At 38.7% G+C, this 21641-nt stretch overlaps 1 protein-coding gene across 1 annotated transcript; it reads right to left on the reverse strand.

The window, feature by feature from the left end:
* Window positions 1-43: 43 nt before the first annotated feature.
* Window positions 44-17364, reverse strand: ANXA1 (annexin A1). Its single transcript, XM_054809567.1, has 13 exons — window positions 17241-17364; window positions 14293-14371; window positions 12032-12125; window positions 11129-11223; window positions 8541-8654; window positions 7839-7929; window positions 6747-6826; window positions 5737-5793; window positions 4666-4759; window positions 3926-4021; window positions 2813-2871; window positions 1817-1939; window positions 44-419 (listed from the first exon to the last, which is right to left on the reverse strand). The coding sequence occupies exons 2-13, from the start codon at window positions 14356-14358 to the stop codon at window positions 360-362; spliced, it is 1029 nt and encodes a 342-aa protein (XP_054665542.1). The 5' UTR covers window positions 14359-14371; window positions 17241-17364; the 3' UTR covers window positions 44-359.
* Between the last annotated feature and the right edge of the window lie 4277 nt (window positions 17365-21641).

Genomic DNA, 21641 nt, shown 5'->3' on the forward strand with positions numbered 1-21641 from the left:
AACTTGAAATTAAATGCAGAAAAGCAACAAAGGACATACAAAGTTCCATACAAGTTAATTTTATTTTTAAAAGATTATTTGCTTTGCATAGATGAAAACTTCACCTTTTTCATGATTAATCAAGCAAGTAAAAACTGTGGGGCGTTCTTTAACTTCGGATAAATAATGGCAACGAGAGATATTAATGCCATTTAGAATACAGAAACTGAAAAAATACATTCCAGGTTACAGGTTTTTGACATAACACATATGGATTAAGTACCATTCCAGAGAAACCTCACTGTATTTTATATAAACAGCTGAGGTAAATATAAAGACCTTCAGCAACAGGGCTTGAGTGCATTGCAGGAACATGAAGCTCAGTTATCACTTCCACATAAAGCCACCAGGATATTTTCATAATCCCCTTTGAGTTCATCCTGTCAATTTAAGCACAAAACACCACAATTGTTAGGATAATGGTCTCAAGTGGAATAAATTTTAGTAAGCTCTCAAATTACATGTACCAAACAGCAATCCTTCACCTAAATAAATTAATCACTTGATAACACATGTGTGTTAGCCACAGACTGAGCTTGAACTGAGTACCCTCGCTGAACTTATTCATATGACCTAGAAATAAACACATGCATTTCCAGAGTGAAGCAGAGGTAGACAAGGCCAATAAAAATCCAAGAAGGTCTCATGGCATAAATAAAGAGAGGCACAGAAGATTTCTATCTGCCTAGAATCTTAAGCTTTTCTTCTCTAGATAAAGTGAAAATGCCTTCCTTGACCAGTGATGTCCAATGTTCATTAATACTAAAACACTAGACACATTGCATCTAGAATTATCTCAAACACAGGCTAAGTGTACAGTGATATTCAACTCACCACAGGATCACTTATTCAGCTTGGAAAAAATTGATAATATGCATTAAGTGCACTTAAAAATGGATAATATGCACTGTAATTATTACACGCTATGTTTTCTCAAATTTGAATCTACTTTGCAGAGACATATGAATTGCCTAGTGTAGCCCAGCTATGCCTCAAGCAATTTGTATGCAATCATCTCTTTGGAACACAATGAGGTGATGTAATTACATATCAAATTACAGATCACACATATCACATTACAGATCACTCTTGAGGGAAGAATAAAAGTGATGTTTGGCACTCAACTAAAGAAGTAGCAGACACCAATAAAAATCAAAAAGGCATTTTGATACATGTAAGGAGTATGTTTCTATTCCAAACAGGACTTTTTTTTTTTTTAAAGTGTTGTCTACAAGCCTCCACAAAGCTTCTTTTCAAGTTTAGCTTTCTTCAGGTCCCTCACTGGTTTAAATACATTGGGTGGTCTGTCCCCTTTAAAAAGATATTTTTAAGTCACCTGAGAAGTAGGTCAAATAAATGTCAAGTTAACAAGGTATTTTTTGTTAAAAAGCAATAGCCAGTTGCATCAAACATCTCCCAAATTGCTGTCGGTACAATCATCTCCACTCTCCTGCCAAGGTACCTTATGTCTGCCCAAGCACGGGAACTTGGGGATACTGTAGTCTCCATTCAACTCTTGGCTTTTACTGTAAGGTGTTATCAGGAGACATGTACCACTACGAACAAATTGCTATAGCTTTTGTGACAAAAACGTTGCTCCAGAAAATGAATTAGTTCTACCAGCATTTGGATCATTTGGAACATGAAATACTCAGCTACAAGGAGTTACTCAGGATGAACTGGTGACTCAAGAGCAGAAGAGTTAACAAACCCTTACTGAATTTCCAAAATCATTTGGTTGTTTTGCATTTCATACGTCACCTGAAAGAAAACCTACCATAATGGCTTGGCGGAGAGAGATGCCATACAGACTCTTGTAATAGCCTTTGATCTCATTCATATCCACTTCATGGCGTGAAACCATGATTCTGATGAGCTCTTTGTGCTGTGTCCCAAAGCCCTGTTAAAAGAAAGAAAGAAAAAAGAAAAAAAGGAAAAAAGACGCTACTTAAGTCATTGAAATATCTTAAATCAAGGTTCTGTGTGTTAATCCATCAGACTTCTTTGTGGGTGTGCGGAGGCCACATCCTATTCCTTTAACGTCTCGCATGAGGGAGTCCTCTCACATTCCCTTCTGTTCCCTGTGAGCACAATTCACTTCTGACAGGCTACCTCCACCCCTGGATTTCCTTTTTATGCATCTCTTTTAGCTGTTTCCTAAAAACAGGTATGTACTTCCCTGTGCTTGCTAGATACCAGAGACAACCTAGACTTCAGTGCCTTTTTCATCATTTTTTAAGAGTGCAATTAACTGTATTTTCATAATGTTTCACTCAATTTTTCACGTATACAACCAAGTCACAGAAGTTATGAAAATACCTGCACACTAAACTGTTTCAGGATCTCCAGCTGCCTCACTCAGCTCAGGTTCAAGATTTGCTAGAATGACCATGGATGTCTTGTTAAAGATTAGGCTTCTACAAGGTTCTTGTCCAGATCTCTAATTACTTTCCTATTTACTTTTCACTAATATTTTTGTGTTTTCATAAATAAGAAATGTTCCGGTTAGCTTTCTGTCACTGTCTGGAGTAAAAGATAAATGTGTAGCTGGACGGATGCCTTCCTGATACACTACAGCTAACAGACAGCTCCTCCTATGGAAAGACACTCAGAGGTTTCAAAGGAAAAAATAGAAGGCAAGAAAGAAATACACCGAATTTCCTTCTTCAGTCCCTTTTTTTAATCACACAAAGGGCTTAGAGAGCTCTAGCTAGGTTGTTATTTTTCAGCTTAAAAACCACCCCATGTTTACAAAGAGAAGTTCTTTCTTTACCTTCATCGCCAAGTGGAGCTTTTCAGCAAAAAAAGCTGGCTTGCTTGTGGCACACTTCACTGCAATGAAACAATAAGGTCACATCTGTTATACAGGTAACAAGTAACAAAAGGGAAAAGTTTGGAAAGAAAACACTTTAAAAGCAGTCTCAGTGTTCCTACCAGCGTATCCTCTTTATCTAATTCTTTGTACTTGCCTTCAAAACATGGGAGAAGTAGTAGTGCCTATCCTCTGTCTATTCAGACAGCAATTCAGTCAGGGGAAAATAGTTACAAGACTGCACTCCCTAGTTTATTGCCACAAAATTAAGAGAGATGTTGCAATTCCCAAGAAGAATAGTATGAAAACATTTCTGTCTTCTACAGCAGAGCTGGAAGTTATGATCTGATGTTTTGTAAACAAAGTTATACCAAGTACTTGTCCTCCACTTCTGATATCAAGAGGGTTCTGATAGCACTCATTCTTTCATCCAAAGTGCGCTTGACTGTGATGCAAAAGCTGAGAACAAGATGTGTGTCTGGCTTCTGATTCCATCTCTGGTCCACTGATAAAAATGATTTCACTGAGTCACTGCCTCACCTTATTGTTCATGAGGAACAGTAATGTTAAGGGTCTTAATATACACCTTTATCACAAAGCTTATATTTTCTCAAACAAAATTGCAGAAGGAAATCTGTTATATTTTTTATAATTATATATTATAAATGTCTTTGAAAAAAAATCGAGAAGAGTGGGTTTGGTTTTGGTTTCTTGAAGATAGGTTCAAAACTATTGGATTTTTTATATACATTGTGCCTGTTCTGACAGCTCTTTTTAGCATATTAACTTTCTGTAAAGTTCTTCTATGTTGATGACACGTTAGTTCTCCTTAAAAGATTTTTCTACATATCAGGAGAAGTATTTTTACTCATTCAGCAACTTTAACTGACATTAAATAACTCAATTAAATCACTATGTTCAGAATAAATTTTCCAAAGGACTATTTAGCATGTTTCTCAGTGAAGCAGGGTAAGCCCAGAATGGCTTTCAATTGGAGCAAGCATGATGGAAGTAAAAAGTAGGTTTTCATATCGTCAGTATATATACTGGGTTACAATCTGCAGAACTACTTACCAAGGGCAGTCAGGCATTTCTCAATATCACCTTTCAGCTCCAAATCTAGTACCTTGTTCATGTCATGCTTGCTGTATTTGGTGTACTTCTGAAAGACTAAATAAGGGAAGAAAACTCAGTGAATAGTGATGAAAATACAGTGTTCTCCCTGCATTGCCTCTGCCTTATTCTGCCCTCACTGCTGCAGCAGGGCACACAGATGAACGATTGCAGGGCATCTTTCTCATTTTCTTCAGCCAGCACAGTGTAAAGAGCAGTGTTACTGCATGGACTGCTGGAGTCAGCCAAAGGAATGGGACTTTGTTAGGATGGTAGGGCTCATGTTCCCCTTGGGTAGGCTCATGTCCCCCATGGTAGGGACAGAGGTGGTCCAATGACTCCACTGGAGCCTGTGAACTTAAGTGATATCCCTCCACCCAGGAAAAATGGCTGAGGAGCAAGACCATGTTGGGGATCATTCAGAACTCCTGCCACACTGATCCCTTGCCCTTGTGATCACTAGTCATGTGAGACTTCACAGTAATAGTTTTGTTACAAACCTAAATGAGATTGCTCATCACTAGTTTGGAAAGAATATCGAAGCTGCCAACTGTGCCCTTAGTCAGCAAACATGTGTCCAAGGACCTTTGTAGCAGTCAGAGTCAGAGTCACGACTTCATAATCTGTATCTTCGCTGAGTTCATGAGCAGGCCAAGTTCAAAATACAATTCCTATGAAGCACAAAGTTTCATCCAACCTACCCTTTCGGAGATGTGGGTAGCTTCTTGCAGTAAGAACAGTAACAAACACATTAATATCTGTTCCTTTCCTTTTCTCTCCTGCTTCATACAAAGCCTGTCATAAAGAAAAGAAAGTAGAAAAGTTAACAAGTACAGTAAAACCTAAACAGAAATATTGTACTTGCAAGGCTACCAGCCAAAGGTAGCCCATTGCTTGTCAATAATGAACTCCAAACCTTGACACAGTCCATAACACAACCTCAAAATAACTCTAGCTCTATCAAGTGATATTTCATACATCACTTATGTCATAACAGTACCTAGAGAACACTATGCACTTTTATAACTAGAGCTGGTGACAAATCTAAACTCCTTATGTAGCATGACTAAAACCAGTATTGCTCAATGACCTTTTCTTGATTGGATTAAAATAAATAAATAAATAAATAAATTTCAACTCAATCTATATTTAAATTGTAACAGTGATGTAAGATTTTACAGGTGAAAACTCAGGAAAGACCGCTAAGGTTTACCAAGATTTTAACAAAAAAAATCACACTAATGGTAGAAGAAATAAGGGAAAGATCAGTTGCTTATTTTAGAATTATTCAGAAAATTACCGTGAGGTTTACCCGATAATCTTGAAAGGCTCATCACTGCAAAATGATAGCTATAGCTAATACACTGCAGAGTTCACACTGGTCAAGGTAATGCAGCTGGTTCGGCACCTACTTGAGCACGCCCTTGTCCCTCAATTCAAGAACTGTGTTACAAACAGAAGGAAGATTCTGTCTAATTTCTCTAGTTGTTGACCTCTACTTCAAATGGTCTGCACACTTTACATGTACTAGAAGAGGTCTTGCAGAAATGTTTCTAAAGCTAGATGTTCAGGTGGAGATTTAATTTCCTTCAGATAGCAGAGCTTACAGGAACTTTGTAAAATAGCATCCCCTCAGAAAAGACTGCTACTTAACATATAAATATCTGTCAAGTGTGCAATGCACAAGATTCAGGTAGAACATTCGCAGACAGAGTTTATAATCTCAAGTAAATCAGATGAAGAAATCTGCAGAGTGCTAAGTATGATCTTACCCTTGCGTCATTGTCAGCAAGCTCATCATTCACGTGAGAATCTTCAGTTCGGTCAGCCTACATAAATATAAATAAAATTTCACTGGTACTCACAATAATTCAGTTCACCAAAAACTCAGCATTTTAGAGTTCTGCCCTACCATTCCCATACGTAACAATATATAACTGCAGATAGATACGGTTATGTCAACTATTCTGTGAATAAAGCTGTTGTATTTGTTAATCAGTCAGAGCTCACATTTCTAAGGCCATCAGCAACTCACTTCTGAAGTCCTACATCAAAATTCATAGGAAATATTGTTTCTTAATGTGAAGTTACAGGCTTGAAAGCTGTGATTTGCTTCCTGATGACCATTTAATAGACTTCTTTCAAGTTGGTTTGAAACCAAAAACTGAAAATCAAATCAATGCACAGAGACATATAAAAAAAAGAACCCCATGTGCATGTACAAGTTTCATATACATGTACTCAACAATCATGGAATCAAATATTTATTCAATTTAAAATGGTCTTTTCACTGTACAACTCCAGTGTTTAAAATCATCTGCTTCTGAACAAAAATTCATAAAACACTTTTTCCACTTGTTAGGTCCCTGCCCCTGTCCCATTATCTAACTACTAGAAACATATCTTCACAGCAAGCCAAAAGGTTTATTTACATAATTGTAAGCATTTCTTCTTCTTCTATTTCTAGTCAATTGACATGACACTATTCACGTTGCTTTTTTCAAATGCTTACAGACCGTTAATCCCCTAACAAGGTCTTAAAAGAGTAACTGATAAACAATAATGAACACCACTGGTTTTTACAATGCATTTGCAATAAGATCACATTATATCTTGTTTAAGAATAATTTCATATGGCCTAAGATACGTAAATAAAAAATAATGCAAGGAAATAAATATTACCTAAATCCTTATTTATTGTATTTCTTTCTCTAAAATAGTCTTGACAAAATTAATTTTTCACTAAAGGTAATGTCACTCAAAATGCTTAAGCACAGCATACCTTGGCTAGAGCAACCAAAGCCTTCTGAAAGTCTCCAGATGTGTCAGAGATAATGTCTTGAGTCAGATCTCTCTTCAGCACTGAAATCAAATGAAAAATGATTCGTAGTTTGTTTTAAAGTTATCAACTAGTTTGACGACATGATCTTTAAAGCTCACTTCCAAACCAAAACATTCTATGATTCTATGATTTTTTTCAGCCTTTTCTTAATTTACGACTTAAATATGCACACTAGAGATGCATTTTTCTTACTTTCTCTCATTCAGCTTCGAGAGAAGGGGTATATTTGTAAAATGTCCTCTAATCACTGAGACATACTGTGAAATTGGAGGCTAAACCCAAAATCTGCTGAACAAGTCCTTCTCTAAGGTCTTGTGGGTGGCATTGTCTTGCTCTTTTGCTTCTGAAGTACAAAAAAAAGATTGAAACTTTTTCTGAGCCATTTGTCCTTCATTCTTATTTCTGGTTGTTCTTATCAGCACTGAACTCAATCACAAAAGTCTTCTGAAAAATCAAACTATTAATTTGGGCTTCTAACTGAAACTATTTGAATGGAAATCTCTTGGAAAAGTTAGCCCATAATCTCAGAAAACATGATTTAATGAGAAAACACTGATTGACTGTAGTAAACTTTACATCTATGAGAGATACCACATTACACTTTAGTTACCCCTTCAAAGATTGTTCCCCTTTAGTTCACTGGTTGCTCCTACTGCTACTGTTACCCATGTTGCTAATTCAATAAGCTTTTTTTTTCAAGACTAGTGATATCTTAAGAGGTCAGCCAAAGCTTAGTTACAAGAGAAGAAAAGCAGCTGGGTTTTGCTTGCACCCTAGAAAGTATCTAAATGCATGGCCCATTCCATGAGACATCTGCAGTTCTGGCAGTGATGATATGCCTTTTCCTTCTGTATTGGGATCTATGTAGGCCAGCAAAGGTCAGTATGGCCTCCCTCCCCTGCAACTCTTTCAATCTTATGTGATGCTTCACTTGTCTCCTACATTGTCATCTCAGCTCCTCATATTGAGAAGTGGGGCTGTGATTGTAATGCATCTGTTATAGACTTATCACTTCTTCTTGTTCTGAGTTACCTTCTTTGTAGTATCTGCTGGCTTCTCTGATCTCTCTGTTGTTTCTTGAGGCCAGGATCTCGATTAAGGTATCTTCATCAGTTCCAAGCCCCTGACAAAAATGACTGAATTTTTGAAATGTTATTTGATACAACAAACCTAAATTCAGAAGACCAGAAATAAGATGAAAATCACGGACTTGGCTTTGAAGGCCACATGTGGAACAAGATAGAAAAATTAAGAACGTTGTGCTTCCATATAACATTGTTATTTCAGCTCTTTTGAAATTATTTTTTTATCACATCTAATATCATTGGTGCCCAAAAGAAGCACTAAAGGGACCAAGAAGTGCACATAAAAGATAGAAATGTAAAATTTATGGAGAAAAATAGCCCCTTCCCTTTTTGTTTTCTCTTATGTAAACATGTATGTAAACCCTATGGCTTTCTACCACTACATCAGCAACCAGTTTTCAGAAGGCAGAAGGAGTTCATTCTCACAAAAGAATATCGTTTGCAGCCAATCTCTTCCAACCCTGAAATTCAGCAGAGGTTTCTTGGTCTTGTTGTCAGAACCTGGATTACCAGTATAGATTTATTTTACAAAATGGGGTTAAAATGAAGACAATACGGAAGCTTTGAAATCCAAGTCTAGTGTCATTTACAGGCCCTGGTAATTATTTATGCTTTTTAGGAAAGTTTTTCTCAGAAGCTTTTGCCTTACCTTCATAGAGGCTCTTAATTCTTCAGCATCAAACTGAGCTGGAGTTTTGAGCAGAGCCACAACAACATCTTCCAGGTGGCTTTTCAGAACTTTTTTCAAGGCTTCTTCCAGACTCTGTGACAGGAAGAGTAAGAAACGCACTAACGGTAAAATGTTGCTGTTCAGCTACAGTCCAAAAATTGTCTGATCTCTGATAAATCTTAGTCAACATCATTCCTTTAGCTACTAGAAAGAATTATGAAGCCCTACTTGAAATTCTTAATTTGTCGCCTTTATGTTAATCAAAGTGTCAGTGGTTTTCAGTAAGTATTCAGGAGTGCTTTCACACATTGCAATTCAGCCATATTCACCTGTGACACTGTGCTCCCCACACCTCTGCCCCCAACCTGACCTTCATTTCCTGTAACCCTGCTCAAGCGATAACCACCAGTGGTGGTGGTGATAGATGTGTGTGGTCCTGATGGCTGCACCTGACTCAAAGTGGATTTTGGGGAGACAGAGAACACCACAATAGCCAAGGGCTAATTTATGGCAACGTGCCCACTTAACCACAGTGCCGGTCAGTGTTCATCTCAAGCCACGTTTGGAAGAAACGAGCATCTTTGGTCAGTATTCGAACATGACCGTGAGTCAATCATCTTACCCCCCATAAATAGTGACCAGCCCAAGAGCCCTTTGAGCTCTCCTGCACAGCACGGGCTGCATGCCAGGTTCTCCCCTCGACTAGGGATGCCTCTCAAGGTTACTCCTTGAGGTTGAGAGATTCCTTGCCACAACACATCCTCAGTAAGTGACTAATAGCATGCTAAACTTTGAAATCTTACCTAAGTGATATAAAGGATTGATTGTGCATACATAATCCTTTAGACATAAACTATTGACCAAGTCTGGGACTAGGATTGGATCCAGCTGCACCTAGACTCCTCCCTGAGAAGGAGTTTAGAAAGCAAGGGGGTCTTTTCTGAACCTCATGACTCAACGAGAGGGTCTCCCTGACAGTTCTGTCTGACCTTGTCCTCTGTGCAGTAAATAATCAATTGTACCTTGCCATCAAATCTTGTTAAACTACTGTTACATTTACCATTGATCTTTGTTACTGGTTTATGTGAATAAAGTATATTGTTCCTTCTCTTGTGAGTGAAATGCATGACTCCATCCGTGACATCAGCCATTTACAGCATCAGAAGAAGACTCAAAATAGGCTGCTTGCTTTTTTAACAGTAGGCAATACTATACTGCTGCTATGATTATGACTGAGTTGCTTAACTGGATAACACTTTAATTCATCCATTTACGGCACAAAGGATACAGGATTTGCAGTGGAAACTCTGTGGGCCTACTGTAATATTGTCCTACACAAAACTGCAAGTCCTGAAGTTAAGATTTGGGCTACATTCTAATTTGACCTACATTTAACTTTAAAAAAAATTTAAAAGTCTGATTTATTCTGCCTCTTATCTGGAAATGCTCGGTACTCTATAATGTTACACTAAAAGTTACAGTCCTGCTCTCCACCAAGTATGTATCAAGATTGTGGCTGTAAGAGTGAGAAGGTCAACCTGCCTCGTCAGGATACGTAAACCAATGAGATTATTTCAGAAGGAAGCACTATGTCCATAGTTAGTTCTGTTTTGCTTTTGATGGTGTGCCAGGAACCAGAGTATCTAATGATCTAACAGCATTAGTGTCCCTATGTCTTTGAAGTTAGATTTTAATTTAGGTCCTTAAACAATATAATTGCAAGGCTGAAGCTTCCTGCAAGGGAGGAGAGAGCTATGAAAACCACAAGTGTGGTTTCCTGAACAGAAAAAGGAAACCTAGGCTAAAATGAGATATTAAACTTATTTTCTAAGTTGGCCCTTAATAGTTACACTTAGAGCTACAAAGCAAAAAGCTCAAAAGAATCACTTTTCAAGGAGCAAACATTCAGTAACTCTGGTATGCCAACTGTGCAATTGTAATTTCAGTTTAGAGTTACAGGTTCACCTGGAGAAAGTTTGTTATTGAGAGAAGAGCAATTAAAACCTTTCCAGAAACATGCAGTAATTTCCATGCTTCTCAGTTCCAGGGACCAGTACTTTTACCACTCAGAAGTAGAAGAACACTACATTCTGGACACTCATCCCCATACCAGTGTTGCTGTACTTGTGGAACAGCATCATGGTCCTATAACTTTCCTATCCTATTTAGTATTCAATCTGGACCTAAATATTCAGAGAGATTCCTCCAAGTCTCATTCTCCATCTCTCCCTTTCTCTCAGCAGACTGTCTCCCAGGTGGTAGTGAAATCTCTGCACTACCAGTGATTTACTGATTTAAAGGATCTCCAGGACATTCAAAAAGCTGGAAAGTTAGAACTTCAAATTTTTATTTTTTTTTATCCCAAAATAGTGGCCACAATATTCAAAGACTCATCACTGGCAATATAGTTGCAGGGTATTATCGTTCTGTCATGGCTTTCACAAAGTACAGAAGGCAGAAAACCGTAACCTTTTGTTCTATGAAGCTAAAGCTATATGTACCATCTGACCAGGGAGTAACATTGATATTCTGAGTATAAATTTAAGTTTGGCTTGAATATACTTTACCTTTCCTTTAGCCTGCTGATAGGCAGCTTTGATCTGCTGACGCTGAGCATTTGTTCTTTTAGTCAAGATGTCAATGATGGTGGCTTCATCCACACCTATGAGTCACCAAACAACATGTTTAATATATTGGAAATATTAAATAATATTAATAGCTGTCTGTAGTGCATCATTTAGCCAAATAGCAGGTTTTAAATTTTATTATTTGCTTTATGTCATTTTTTGATTTCTTGACACACTGAAGTTTAACCAAAGGAAAAACTGTAATCATCTGCTGACTTACAATTAGTGATGTAGTGAAGAAACCCAACAAATAGATTCCCATAGAACACAGAAGCCTATGTTTCTATAATGTCATATAGAAAGTTTTAAAGTGTTCTGAGTGCAGAACTTATGCTATAGAATAACTGAAAAAAAAATATAATCAAATAATTAGATGGCATACTCATTTAATCTCAGTAAGTCAAATTGAAAAAGGTTTCAAAGTACAGGCAAAGTGCCGAATGTGAATTTCATTAAAAGAGAGAAACGCAATAGAAGGATACACTACATTATCAGCATATTCACTGCCTCTTCCAGGGATTTTAGGGAAATCAAATCAAAAAGTATTAGTGTAGTATGTTATAATAATTTTTTATTCTTTAGAAATTAAATTTTTATAACCTTTCCTTCAACATAGTCAATAACTTTAATATTAAGGTCTGAAATTGTAATACAACATCAGGATATCAAAGAGATGAGATTCTTTAGGAAGTGGCCTAATTTAATGTATTGCCAAGCTTTTAAAAGCAGAGGCACCTCTCCTGCTTGCCATTGCCTCTCACTCTGAAATTTTATTCAGTGCTATTCTCAAAATTTCCTAAGGAAGAGTCCTAATGCAGCAGGTTTAATATTTACTCCTCTTACCCTTTACAGTAATAGCTTTGTCCAAAGCAACAACATCAGCAGATGGATCGAAGTTAGGGTATGACTGTACTCCAGGGCCACCTTTTGAACTTTTCTACAGAGGAAAAAAAAAAAATTAAAAATAATTGCTCATGCCAAAGAATATTTTTGCAAAGAAGCAGTTTTAGATGCCTAAATAAACTATGTATTTGGGATTGCCTATTATAGGACTATCAAGGAACACACAGAGAGAACTAAACAGACTCAGTAATGGTATGCATTGGATCTATTTCTTTCACAGTACTTTCTTAAACAGAAAGTACTTCATATATTGGTTTAGGCACCTGAAGACCTATTTCTAAGAGTAAGTTGGATTCCACAGGAAATATTTCTTAACTGTCACATTAGGCAATTATGTTCAAATTCTAAAGGCTCTAAAGCCACAATTAAATCCTACACTAAAGTTCTACTAGTTTCTTTGCTCATCTTATGCAAATTGACTATGCTACTATCACTTAATTGACTTCTCAGCTGACTCATATCTAAGACTACAAGCACTTCTTGCCTGCAAGATCTCGGAGAAGAGTTCAAGTCTAACCCTACAAGGAAGAAAAGAACTGTTACTCAACTTCTTTGAAACTTGAGACATAAGTCACACGTTCTTCACAGGCACTACCTACTGGCTGCCTTTGGTGAATCCACTCCTAGATGGGCACTCCCTAGTCAGTGTCTGAAGTGCTCTGGGAATAACTAGGGATGATGAATTCCACTACGTAACAGGTTACGTGGCTTTCCCTAAGTCAGCAACATGACAAATCAAGTTGCTGGTAGGGCCTATAACTGAACAGCACTACCTAACCAATCCCATACTTGTTACCGTCTTTTACAGAAGCTATAAAATGCCCCAAGATTCTTGGATGAAATATTAATATAAAATTTCCCTTGGTATGATATATGGTGAGATTTTTTTAAAAACAAAAAAAAAGTAGTTTAGCTGAGCTTTTTCAGAATCACCTATCCTCTTTGTCCTGTTTCACCAAGTCACTATTTTAATTTTTTTAAATCCTTTGCCACTAAAGTTAAATAGAACAAGACAAATGGCAAGGTCTTATGGATACGTGCTTTACATACAGCATTCTATATTGCATTTTTTACATTTCTAATGTCTGATAATTAAATACTCAACTCCCTACACAGTTATATCACTAGGAGTTGTATGAGAGCAGAGGGACTGCATTCTTAAAGAAGTGTCTTGCATACTTTTGAAAAAAACACTGTGACTTGTGTGATAAGGCAATGTACAACAGGACAGTCTGTTGCCTGTTTCCCAGGCACGCCAGGTTAATCTTTGTATACTGGTTTCCATGACAAACTTGCCTACTAGCAATAAAAAACTATCTGTAACCAACGCAACCAGAATGACTCAGGACCCTGTGGGTGCAAGGGGGATGGGACAGTGGAGCCAAATGTTTATGCACAAAATGTTGTGGAGTCAAAATTACAAAATCTACAAAGGTCTAGAGCAGAAAACTTTATTTACTGAAATTTCTCCCCCTACATTTGAGATTTTTCAAGGTGAAAGTTCTTTCACAATCTCCTGTGACTTTACAGTGTGCTGCTTTACCTTTGCTGACAGTCATTTCAGTATTTTAATCAACTTCATTATCAAAAAACTCTCCACATCATCCTAGTGCAATAACTCTTGACTTACCACCACCCTTCTAATCAGTATCAATACTGATCATCTGAGATGTTTTATTACATACTGTGACTCTTTCCACTGTAAGCACGACATATGATATGAAAACCAGGACATATACTAGTGACTTTAGTTCCTCCTTTACATTCCTGGGCTCCAACTCATGGCTTCCTGTACCTCAGCCTAGGAGTCCCTGTTTTTCTCATATACGTCATCTGAACATGTTCTTACACATTCACATACCTATGCATCAGATTACTACTTTAAAGACGATGACTTGAGTGAATCAGTGATTGGCCAGTGGGAATTCCATTACAGTAACTAGTTCTGCCCAGGAATTGACAACTAGACTGATATATGCAAATAAGAATATTTTTTCATCTGATAGCAGATTTACTAGGCTATTAGATTATATTAGATTACATGCTGCAATAAAATTGGGTTTGAATTCTAATTAGCTGGAGTTTTGCCATTGGTTTTCCTCCCTTTGAGTATATGAAAGATGTTTGGTGGCCTATGCCCTTAAATCACTTCTAAAACTACTTGAAAATAAACACGATGCTCAAAAGGTGATAATACTTACAATACATTCCTGCTCCTGATTTTCCATGAACCATGCCTGTTTCAGAAATTCTGATACCATAGTCATCTTGACAGAGTTTCTGAGAAGAGATGCTTCAAGTTATAAATCATTTCTCATCAAGTTACAAACAATTTTTTATCATTTTCAGCACCAGTGCAACTTGAGGTTTCCCAAACGCAAAATACTATGGTATGTAGGGGTTAGTTTCCCAAGTAGTGATTGGCCTGTGCAATTGGAAGCAGTTAACTTTTGTTTATGTTTGGCAGGTGGCGCAATGCTCAACAATTGCTTGCTCAAGAAGTTTTAGATTAGAAATAGAGCAGTAAACTAGTTGGACTATTTGCTTATTTACTAAGGCAATACCTAAGTATTAGCATTGACTTACAAAGGGAAGTTACCAGAAACAAATTAAAGTCTGTTTTTCCCCATTAGTTAAGGTATCAGCTATGCCCATTTAGCTTACTGAATACTTGAATCTGTTCAAATTTAGTGGTAAACAAGTATTCTTGTCTGATCATTTACTGAGGATGGAGCTCTTATGTGTTATGTTAAGACAATAAATATTCCCTTCTTAAATATATTCTCATTTCTTCCACTAGACCTTTCCTAAGGAAGACGAGTAAAATCAGAGTTTCGCCTATCCTGTTCCTTATTTCTTACATATTTCCTCCAATTTCTACAAAAGAATAGAGCATTAGCCATTTAAAGGAAAAAAAGTAACTTTTCCTTTTTACCAATCCAAATGAAAATCAATCCAGCTTTTCTTTAAGATACCATGCAGAATTGGAAAAAAGACCAAAGTTGATGTGATTTGACATTGAGCACCCAAAAAGAATTAATAGGTTGCTTCATAACACATTTGGTGTGAGGAGTATTCTGTTTGCTAATAGAAACAGTGAGGGAACAAAGGGCAGAAATTGTTTTATCAAATAAAGTATTTTTGGTCTGCTGAAAATAGATTTTACTTTTTTTTCAAAACACACTTCGAAAGCAAACTCTAGGCAAGGCTTGGTTTTAAAGCATACATACAAACAATAACCTAAAGGTGCTGCTGGCTAAAGTGGAGTGTCTTTGAATCTAGTATGACGAGACAAGATGCTATTTGCAGTCTTGGGGTACAGATAATATAATGTAGATCATATGCATGAGTGTAAAAAAATGATGTTGCTTATGCTGCAAACACGCTTGCCTTACTTATGCCCTGTGCCCCACAGGAAGACCAAAGAGCAGTCATTTACAGCGACGCACACCTAAGACCAAGCAGGGTAGCTGCAGCCCTGCTGCTTCTTTCCCTCATAGCAAAACTGTAAAACTTACTTCCACTTCCACTTCCTGCCACTTTGTGGCAGCTACCTCCGACGTCCCTCCCCCAGCCCTCCAGCCCAGCTCTACCCTTCTGTCCCCTCTCCAAGGCAGAAGCAACCTACGCACCCTCTTCCTCAAAAATCTCTTGCTTTTTGTGCCCTTCCCTCAGCCCTGAGGGGACAAAATTCAGCTCTGCCTGTGCTGCTAGAAAAACTGACTCTGAATCTATATTTATGTGTATTTTGTATAGACTTAGAGTAGGTCTCATCTGGGTAAATAATGGTCAGAATATTGTCTAAATTGTAAGGATCAACTTTCATGAACATGTCGTTTAATGAGGATCAGAAAAGCATACTTACAATGCCTTGAAAAACTGTTTTATAGTGAATCCTGTACCCTTCTTGTGACACTTCTTTCTGGTTACTCCATAACAAATACCTACTTGAGAGTTATTCTATTTAATAAAATTCTGGGGGACATGTGTTCCACTTCCCAAACTGGAATGTGTAGATGTCCCATTTGGAAGGAACAGGAACAAGCACTTAAAATTTCTCAGTTTGAAAAATATTGTTATTTTTATGCATTTTATCTTTCCCAGTTGGAATGATCACCATTGCAACTGGAATGAAAAATCAAACAGAGATCCAGGCTGAAAGCACTTAACTGTTGCTTCACAAGAATTACTGCAATGTTACTTTCTGTCTGGCTCCCAGTCCCCAGAAGAAGCACTCTTGAACTGGACACATGCAAATTTTTAAAAGTTTTGAGAAAATACTCATTATTTATTGAAAATATTTAAAGACACAAACTAGACTTTTACACTACAGTCTGTGTCAAACAACATAATTTCTCCATGCTTATTTAATCATATCATGAATTGTATCAGATATATCATCTCTGGTTACCGTCCAATGCTAGTTACCAGGATCTTGATTTAAATTAAGGTCATTACACCCTATCAGAAAAACAGGCAGTAGATCTAACACAATAATTTGTTTTACAGTGGGAAATTCTACTGAATATGAATGAAAACATCAGAGAGAAAAATAATCTCATCCTTGGAAAATTCAGTGGAAAGTTTTAGCAGAACAAACTCCGGATGATACAGCCCTTACGTGGCTTTGCCTAAGCTGTTAGTCACAAAACCAGGGGATTGCTCTTATGTTTCTAAAAGATTGCTTTGCCTCATTTTCATCATTTTCATGAGCAAAGACCCCTCTACAGTGCCAAAGCAGCAAACTGTTGTTGAAGTACCAACAGCTGTTTCTTTTTCTAAGTTTTTATGCAAAGCACATTGTTTTCCAGCAATTCCAGTTTTACTGCAGATTTCTACAGCAGCCTACTGCAAAGGCAAAAGAGAAAGCATAGGAAAGAGTCAACTCCAAATAAGTTTGCTTTTAATCTTTTTAGCTTTTTATTTTCAACTCCTTATATGCATTAAATAAAAGCAGTAATTGTCGAAGCTTTTCTGTGTACATAAAACATTTCAAAACTCAAAGAATTTCTCCCGCCCACACCCATCTTTTCCCTTGCCAGCAAATCCAACCCACAGAAAATTGCACCAGGTCACTTGACAAATTTAATGTACAATTCTTAAAGTTTGCCAGGTCTACAGAGAGCATCAAAAAACTTCAAAAACCTACCTTCTTCCTCACAAATACTACTTTTCAGCACAGCCCAGTCAGGAGTAAGAGAGCAGAGGTCTCTCAAATGCTTTTATAACACTGGGCGGGAGACCCCACCTAGCAACCAGCATGTTTGCACAGCCCCAGCAACTGGCTGCTCTTTGCAGCAGCTAAATCTGGGTACTGTCCAAAACACAGAACCACACAAAAAAAAGTCATTGCGAAACTATGCGCTGGAGAAAGCAGGAGCAGATTTCAGAAGGGAAAATACAACAAATGATCATGTGTTGATAGCTCTCCTCCTCTGCCACGGCCACATCCCTCACTGTAGTAAATTGCCATAAATCTTTTGGGATCATAAGATTAAAATGTTAAAAAACTAAACTCAAGTTATTCCCTTCACATTTTGACATGTCTGATGCTACTTCAAAGTGAATATATTAAGGTATATCTTTGCTCAGTGAAATTTTGAGAGAAAAAAGAGTGGAGAACGTTTGATGTGGCTTCCACAATTCACTGAGCTCCGGTGGCTACTGGTCCTGCTTCTTCTGCACACGAGCCCATGTCTAGTTGTCCAGGAATAAGACATGTCTAAAACGTAATATCAATGCCCTTTTTTTCTTTTCTGAAAGCAAACACCTGGAAACTGGCAGGCTTAATAGAAGGGCAATAACTGGCAACTACATAATTAGAAAGAAGTTGAAACATTCAGATTAAACTCTGAAGTTCAAAGTGAGAGTGGTTCACACAAGATGAAGGATTTCGCCAGCCTGCTAGGAGTGGTTTTCTGCAAGGACTTACTCACCAGAGCACGTCCAGCACAGTACCATGTGGCTTATCGCAAACATCTCAGATTGGCCCAGAATGCAATGCCTGGTGAAGAAAAAACATTTCCTGAACCAGAAGTATTTGCAACTAGCAGATTGGCCTCCCAGGGGCTGTGGTTCTGCTTTCTGCTGATCTGGACCTGCTACAACACACTGATACCTCCAGGATGAGGAAGTATGGCTGATCTGCCTCTCATGAACATACATGTAATGCAATCTGCCCTTGAAAGACAAGTGTAGCAATTAGTAAAATGAGGAGGAAGGGGAACAGACTGCTGGGTAGCATTTGAGGGCACACTCCCAAATTCCTCAAAGGTAGCAGCACATCATTGCATACACGATCCAGCATTGCTTAAACCTTCCACTGTTTAAAATAGCTCTGTAGAAACTGTTTGGGCCGTAAATGTGTCCCCCCAAGAGGGTCTGGTTGCAGGTGCTGGGGGTCAGCTCAGGATCAGCATAGCCAAGAGGGTCCCCATCCCACTGGGCCAAGGGTCCCAGTGGGGACCCTACAGCGGGACCTGTGCTCGGCTCAGCCTGTGGGCTGATGTCCTGCCTTGTCCCATCCCCAGGACAGTGTCTGATGCCTGGGGCTGGAGCTGCCCCCAGTGCCCCCTCCCAGCAGTCTTGCTCCTGGCTGGGATGGTGGGACAGGAGAGGCTTGCCCGCCCCCGTAGGGACCTCCCCCCCTAGTCCTGGCCCCCAGGGAACCCCCAGTACCCCTAACTCTCTAACAGAATTTTCCCACAGCATGTGGTTCTTTCCCTTTTTTCCTGCTAATTTCACATATTATTTGACAAAGGAATTTCAGGTATTTTCAGTAAGCTTAAGAACTGAAGGGGCCTACCAGCTGACAGCAATATTGTGAGCAAGCTGTCAGGTTGTATTTGGTTTTGTTTATTTAATTATGATATGTGAAATTCAGATTACTGCTGCCCTCCTGACCTTCTCCATGTCAGTACAACATTACCAGTCTTATTTCACTGGTGTCAGATGTTGGCCAAAACCTCTGTTTATGCTCTTTTTCTGGGACAGTTTCCCCTGTCTATTAATGACCATGGCTAATTACAATCCATTTATACTGAAAAGCTGGAAATCTGCAAATATCCCTGGTGTACCTAACTGAGTCTTTTGAAGTTCTGAAATAACCTAGAAAGCTGGGTTACACAGGCTCAAAGCATCTTTATAAGTTTTTGGCATTTTCTGGGTAAAGAAAATAGCACAGCAGCATTTACTGTGGGCGTATAAGGGCAGGAATCAGTGTGTTGCAAGAATTTAGTAAGACATTCTTTCAGGTCAACTCTTTTTTCTAATACACTTTCACAATAATTGGACTATTATCCCATTTTCATCATAGAGGTTTTTCACCTCTTTTTTATTATATTGTCTTTCAGGCCTGTCTTTCTACTTTCAAAGTGATCTGACGTGAAGGCATTGTGCTACAACTCATTGCAGGAGCTGTTGGCATTTGCTTTTCCGCTTTCTTAATGGGCGGGGAGATGTTGACTCATCATCTTCCTGAAGCTGGAGTGAGTCACCATCTGAGCTAGAGAGCTTTATTGTACAAAACACACTTAAAAGTACAATTTAATTAGAGGGAGCTTCAGTTTTTATTGTTAAGTTTTTAACTGTAACTCCATCATTTGTTTCACAAATTTGTAACAGTTTGTGTATTTTTTTTTTTTTTTTGACCTGGTATTGTCTATTCAGAAGTTGCAAAGCATGCAGCTACTGTTATAGTATAAATGGGACAAAAGGAAACATTTTTATTTATTTTTATACTCGTTGTGACATCTCTCAGTTACTGCCAGTATCACTATTTTGATACAATAGTCAATGTAGTATGGAATAGAGTTGCTGCTGAGAGAAATGGAAATGTTCAGTAAAAATAGAAAAGAAAAATAGTCGCTTTTGGTAAACTTTCAGATTTGGCCTTGCCAAATATTTCTCTTGAGGCTGGTGATAACAGCTTGAGTGGGCAGATGGAGTTTCCCCAAGCAATTCAATCTACACAAGATGATAGCAAAATGAGTCAGGAATTTTTGGAGGCTGGGAGAAAGATCAGCAGCCCTTACATCTATTTCAGAGGCTAATGCCTCCCCTGCTGTACCTCTGTGTTTGTTCTACCTGGGATGCCTTAAAGAAGACTTAATTTTGGGGGTATTTGGGAAAGGACCATTCTACCCACACTTAGCCAAAGAACACCATTCTACAAGTGACCTCCAGATTACCTATGAGATAAACTTTAAGTGGAAATTGATACTAACAAATTTCATTGTTATGAAATAGCATTATCCTGCAGGAGCTCCTCAGTGTACTAAATCAGACAATAAGTCATAAAACAAAGGTCTACCTATTTCCCACCAGGACAGTCATCCATTTTAAGCCAGCTGATAGCAAGCCAAAGCAACGTGGAATCTGCCTCTCTCATCTTTTGCACATTGTGACTTCACTTTTCTTCAGTAGCTTTTATCTCCATCCTACAAAACTGAAGAGAAACACATTCCATTTCCTTAGACAGCCAGGACCTGCAGGGTAACCAGCTATATTCACATCCCAAGTAATAGAGACAGTGCTATAGATGGTATAGATGTAAGAGCATGTAATGTCACTGCTGCATGAGTTACAGCAGTCCTACTGAAGACAGTAATACTTCCATGACATTCCAGAGCAAACCCACTACTTCCTGCACTGACATGTATTTACCAATTCCTGCACAAATTCCTGCTTTAGGAAGCATACTGAAGTATAGCACCTGAGGTGCTGGTAACCACCAGTGCAATTAAGAAAAGGCGAGGGTGAGCGCAGTAGGTGACTCTCTTCCAAGAGGCACAGAGGCACCATGTGCCGACCTCACGCACTCTCCAGAGACGTGTGCTGCTTACGGAGGCTCGGATCGGGGGTGTCACCGAGAGACTACCAAGCGTTGTACAGTCCTCTGACTGTTATCCGCTGCTCTTGTTTCACATGGGCACCAGTGATGCAGCCAGGAGCAGTCTGAGGACTATCAAGAAGGGTTACGGAGCCCTGGGAGCGGCAGTGAGGCACTCTGGAGCACAGGCAGTTTTTTCATCAATCCTCCTGGTCAAAGGGAAGGGGTATGAAAGGACCAGTCGAATCTGGTGAATCAACAAATGGTTACAGGACTGGTGCCACAGCCAGGGGTTCGGCTACTTAGGCCATGGGACTTGCTTTGAGAACCCTGGTCTACTGGGGTCTGATGGGGTCCATCTGTCAGAGCAGGGGAAGAGCATCTTTGGTCATAGGCTTGCCAACCTGGTGAAGAGGGCTTCTCCGGGCTGCATATCTAAGCAGCAGACCAGAGCGTCAAGGCATCCCCTTGAAGTGCCTGGTTCTTTCTCCCTTGGTACATCTGTGCTCGAACCGTGACATTCTTTTTGCTTCAATACTTGGGAACAATAATGATAATCTATCACCTCCTGACAACCTGATCCACTTTGGCCTGAGTCATGACCCAAAAAGGGGAGATGTCAGAAAGTTCTGAGTCTGTGCAACTGGTGGAAAGTACCAGAATATTTCACCATCTGAGCTGGGCTGGAGTGGAAAACTACCTGACAAAAGTCAATTATCT

The sequence above is a fragment of the Grus americana genome, chromosome Z, assembly GCF_028858705.1.
Source record: "Grus americana isolate bGruAme1 chromosome Z, bGruAme1.mat, whole genome shotgun sequence".
Classification (NCBI taxonomy): domain Eukaryota; kingdom Metazoa; phylum Chordata; class Aves; order Gruiformes; family Gruidae; genus Grus; species Grus americana.

Coding starts and splice junctions, on each gene's coding strand:
- ANXA1 (XM_054809567.1), bottom strand. CDS start 14,358: ATGACTATGGTATCAGAATTTCTGAAACAGGCATGGTTCATGGAAAAT. Junction 7,930..8,540: donor AATTAAGAGCCTCTATGAAG/GTAAGGCAAAAG, acceptor CATTTTTGTCAG/GGGCTTGGAACTGATGAAGA. Junction 4,022..4,665: donor CTACCCACATCTCCGAAAGG/GTAGGTTGGATG, acceptor TCCCTTATTTAG/TCTTTCAGAAGTACACCAAA.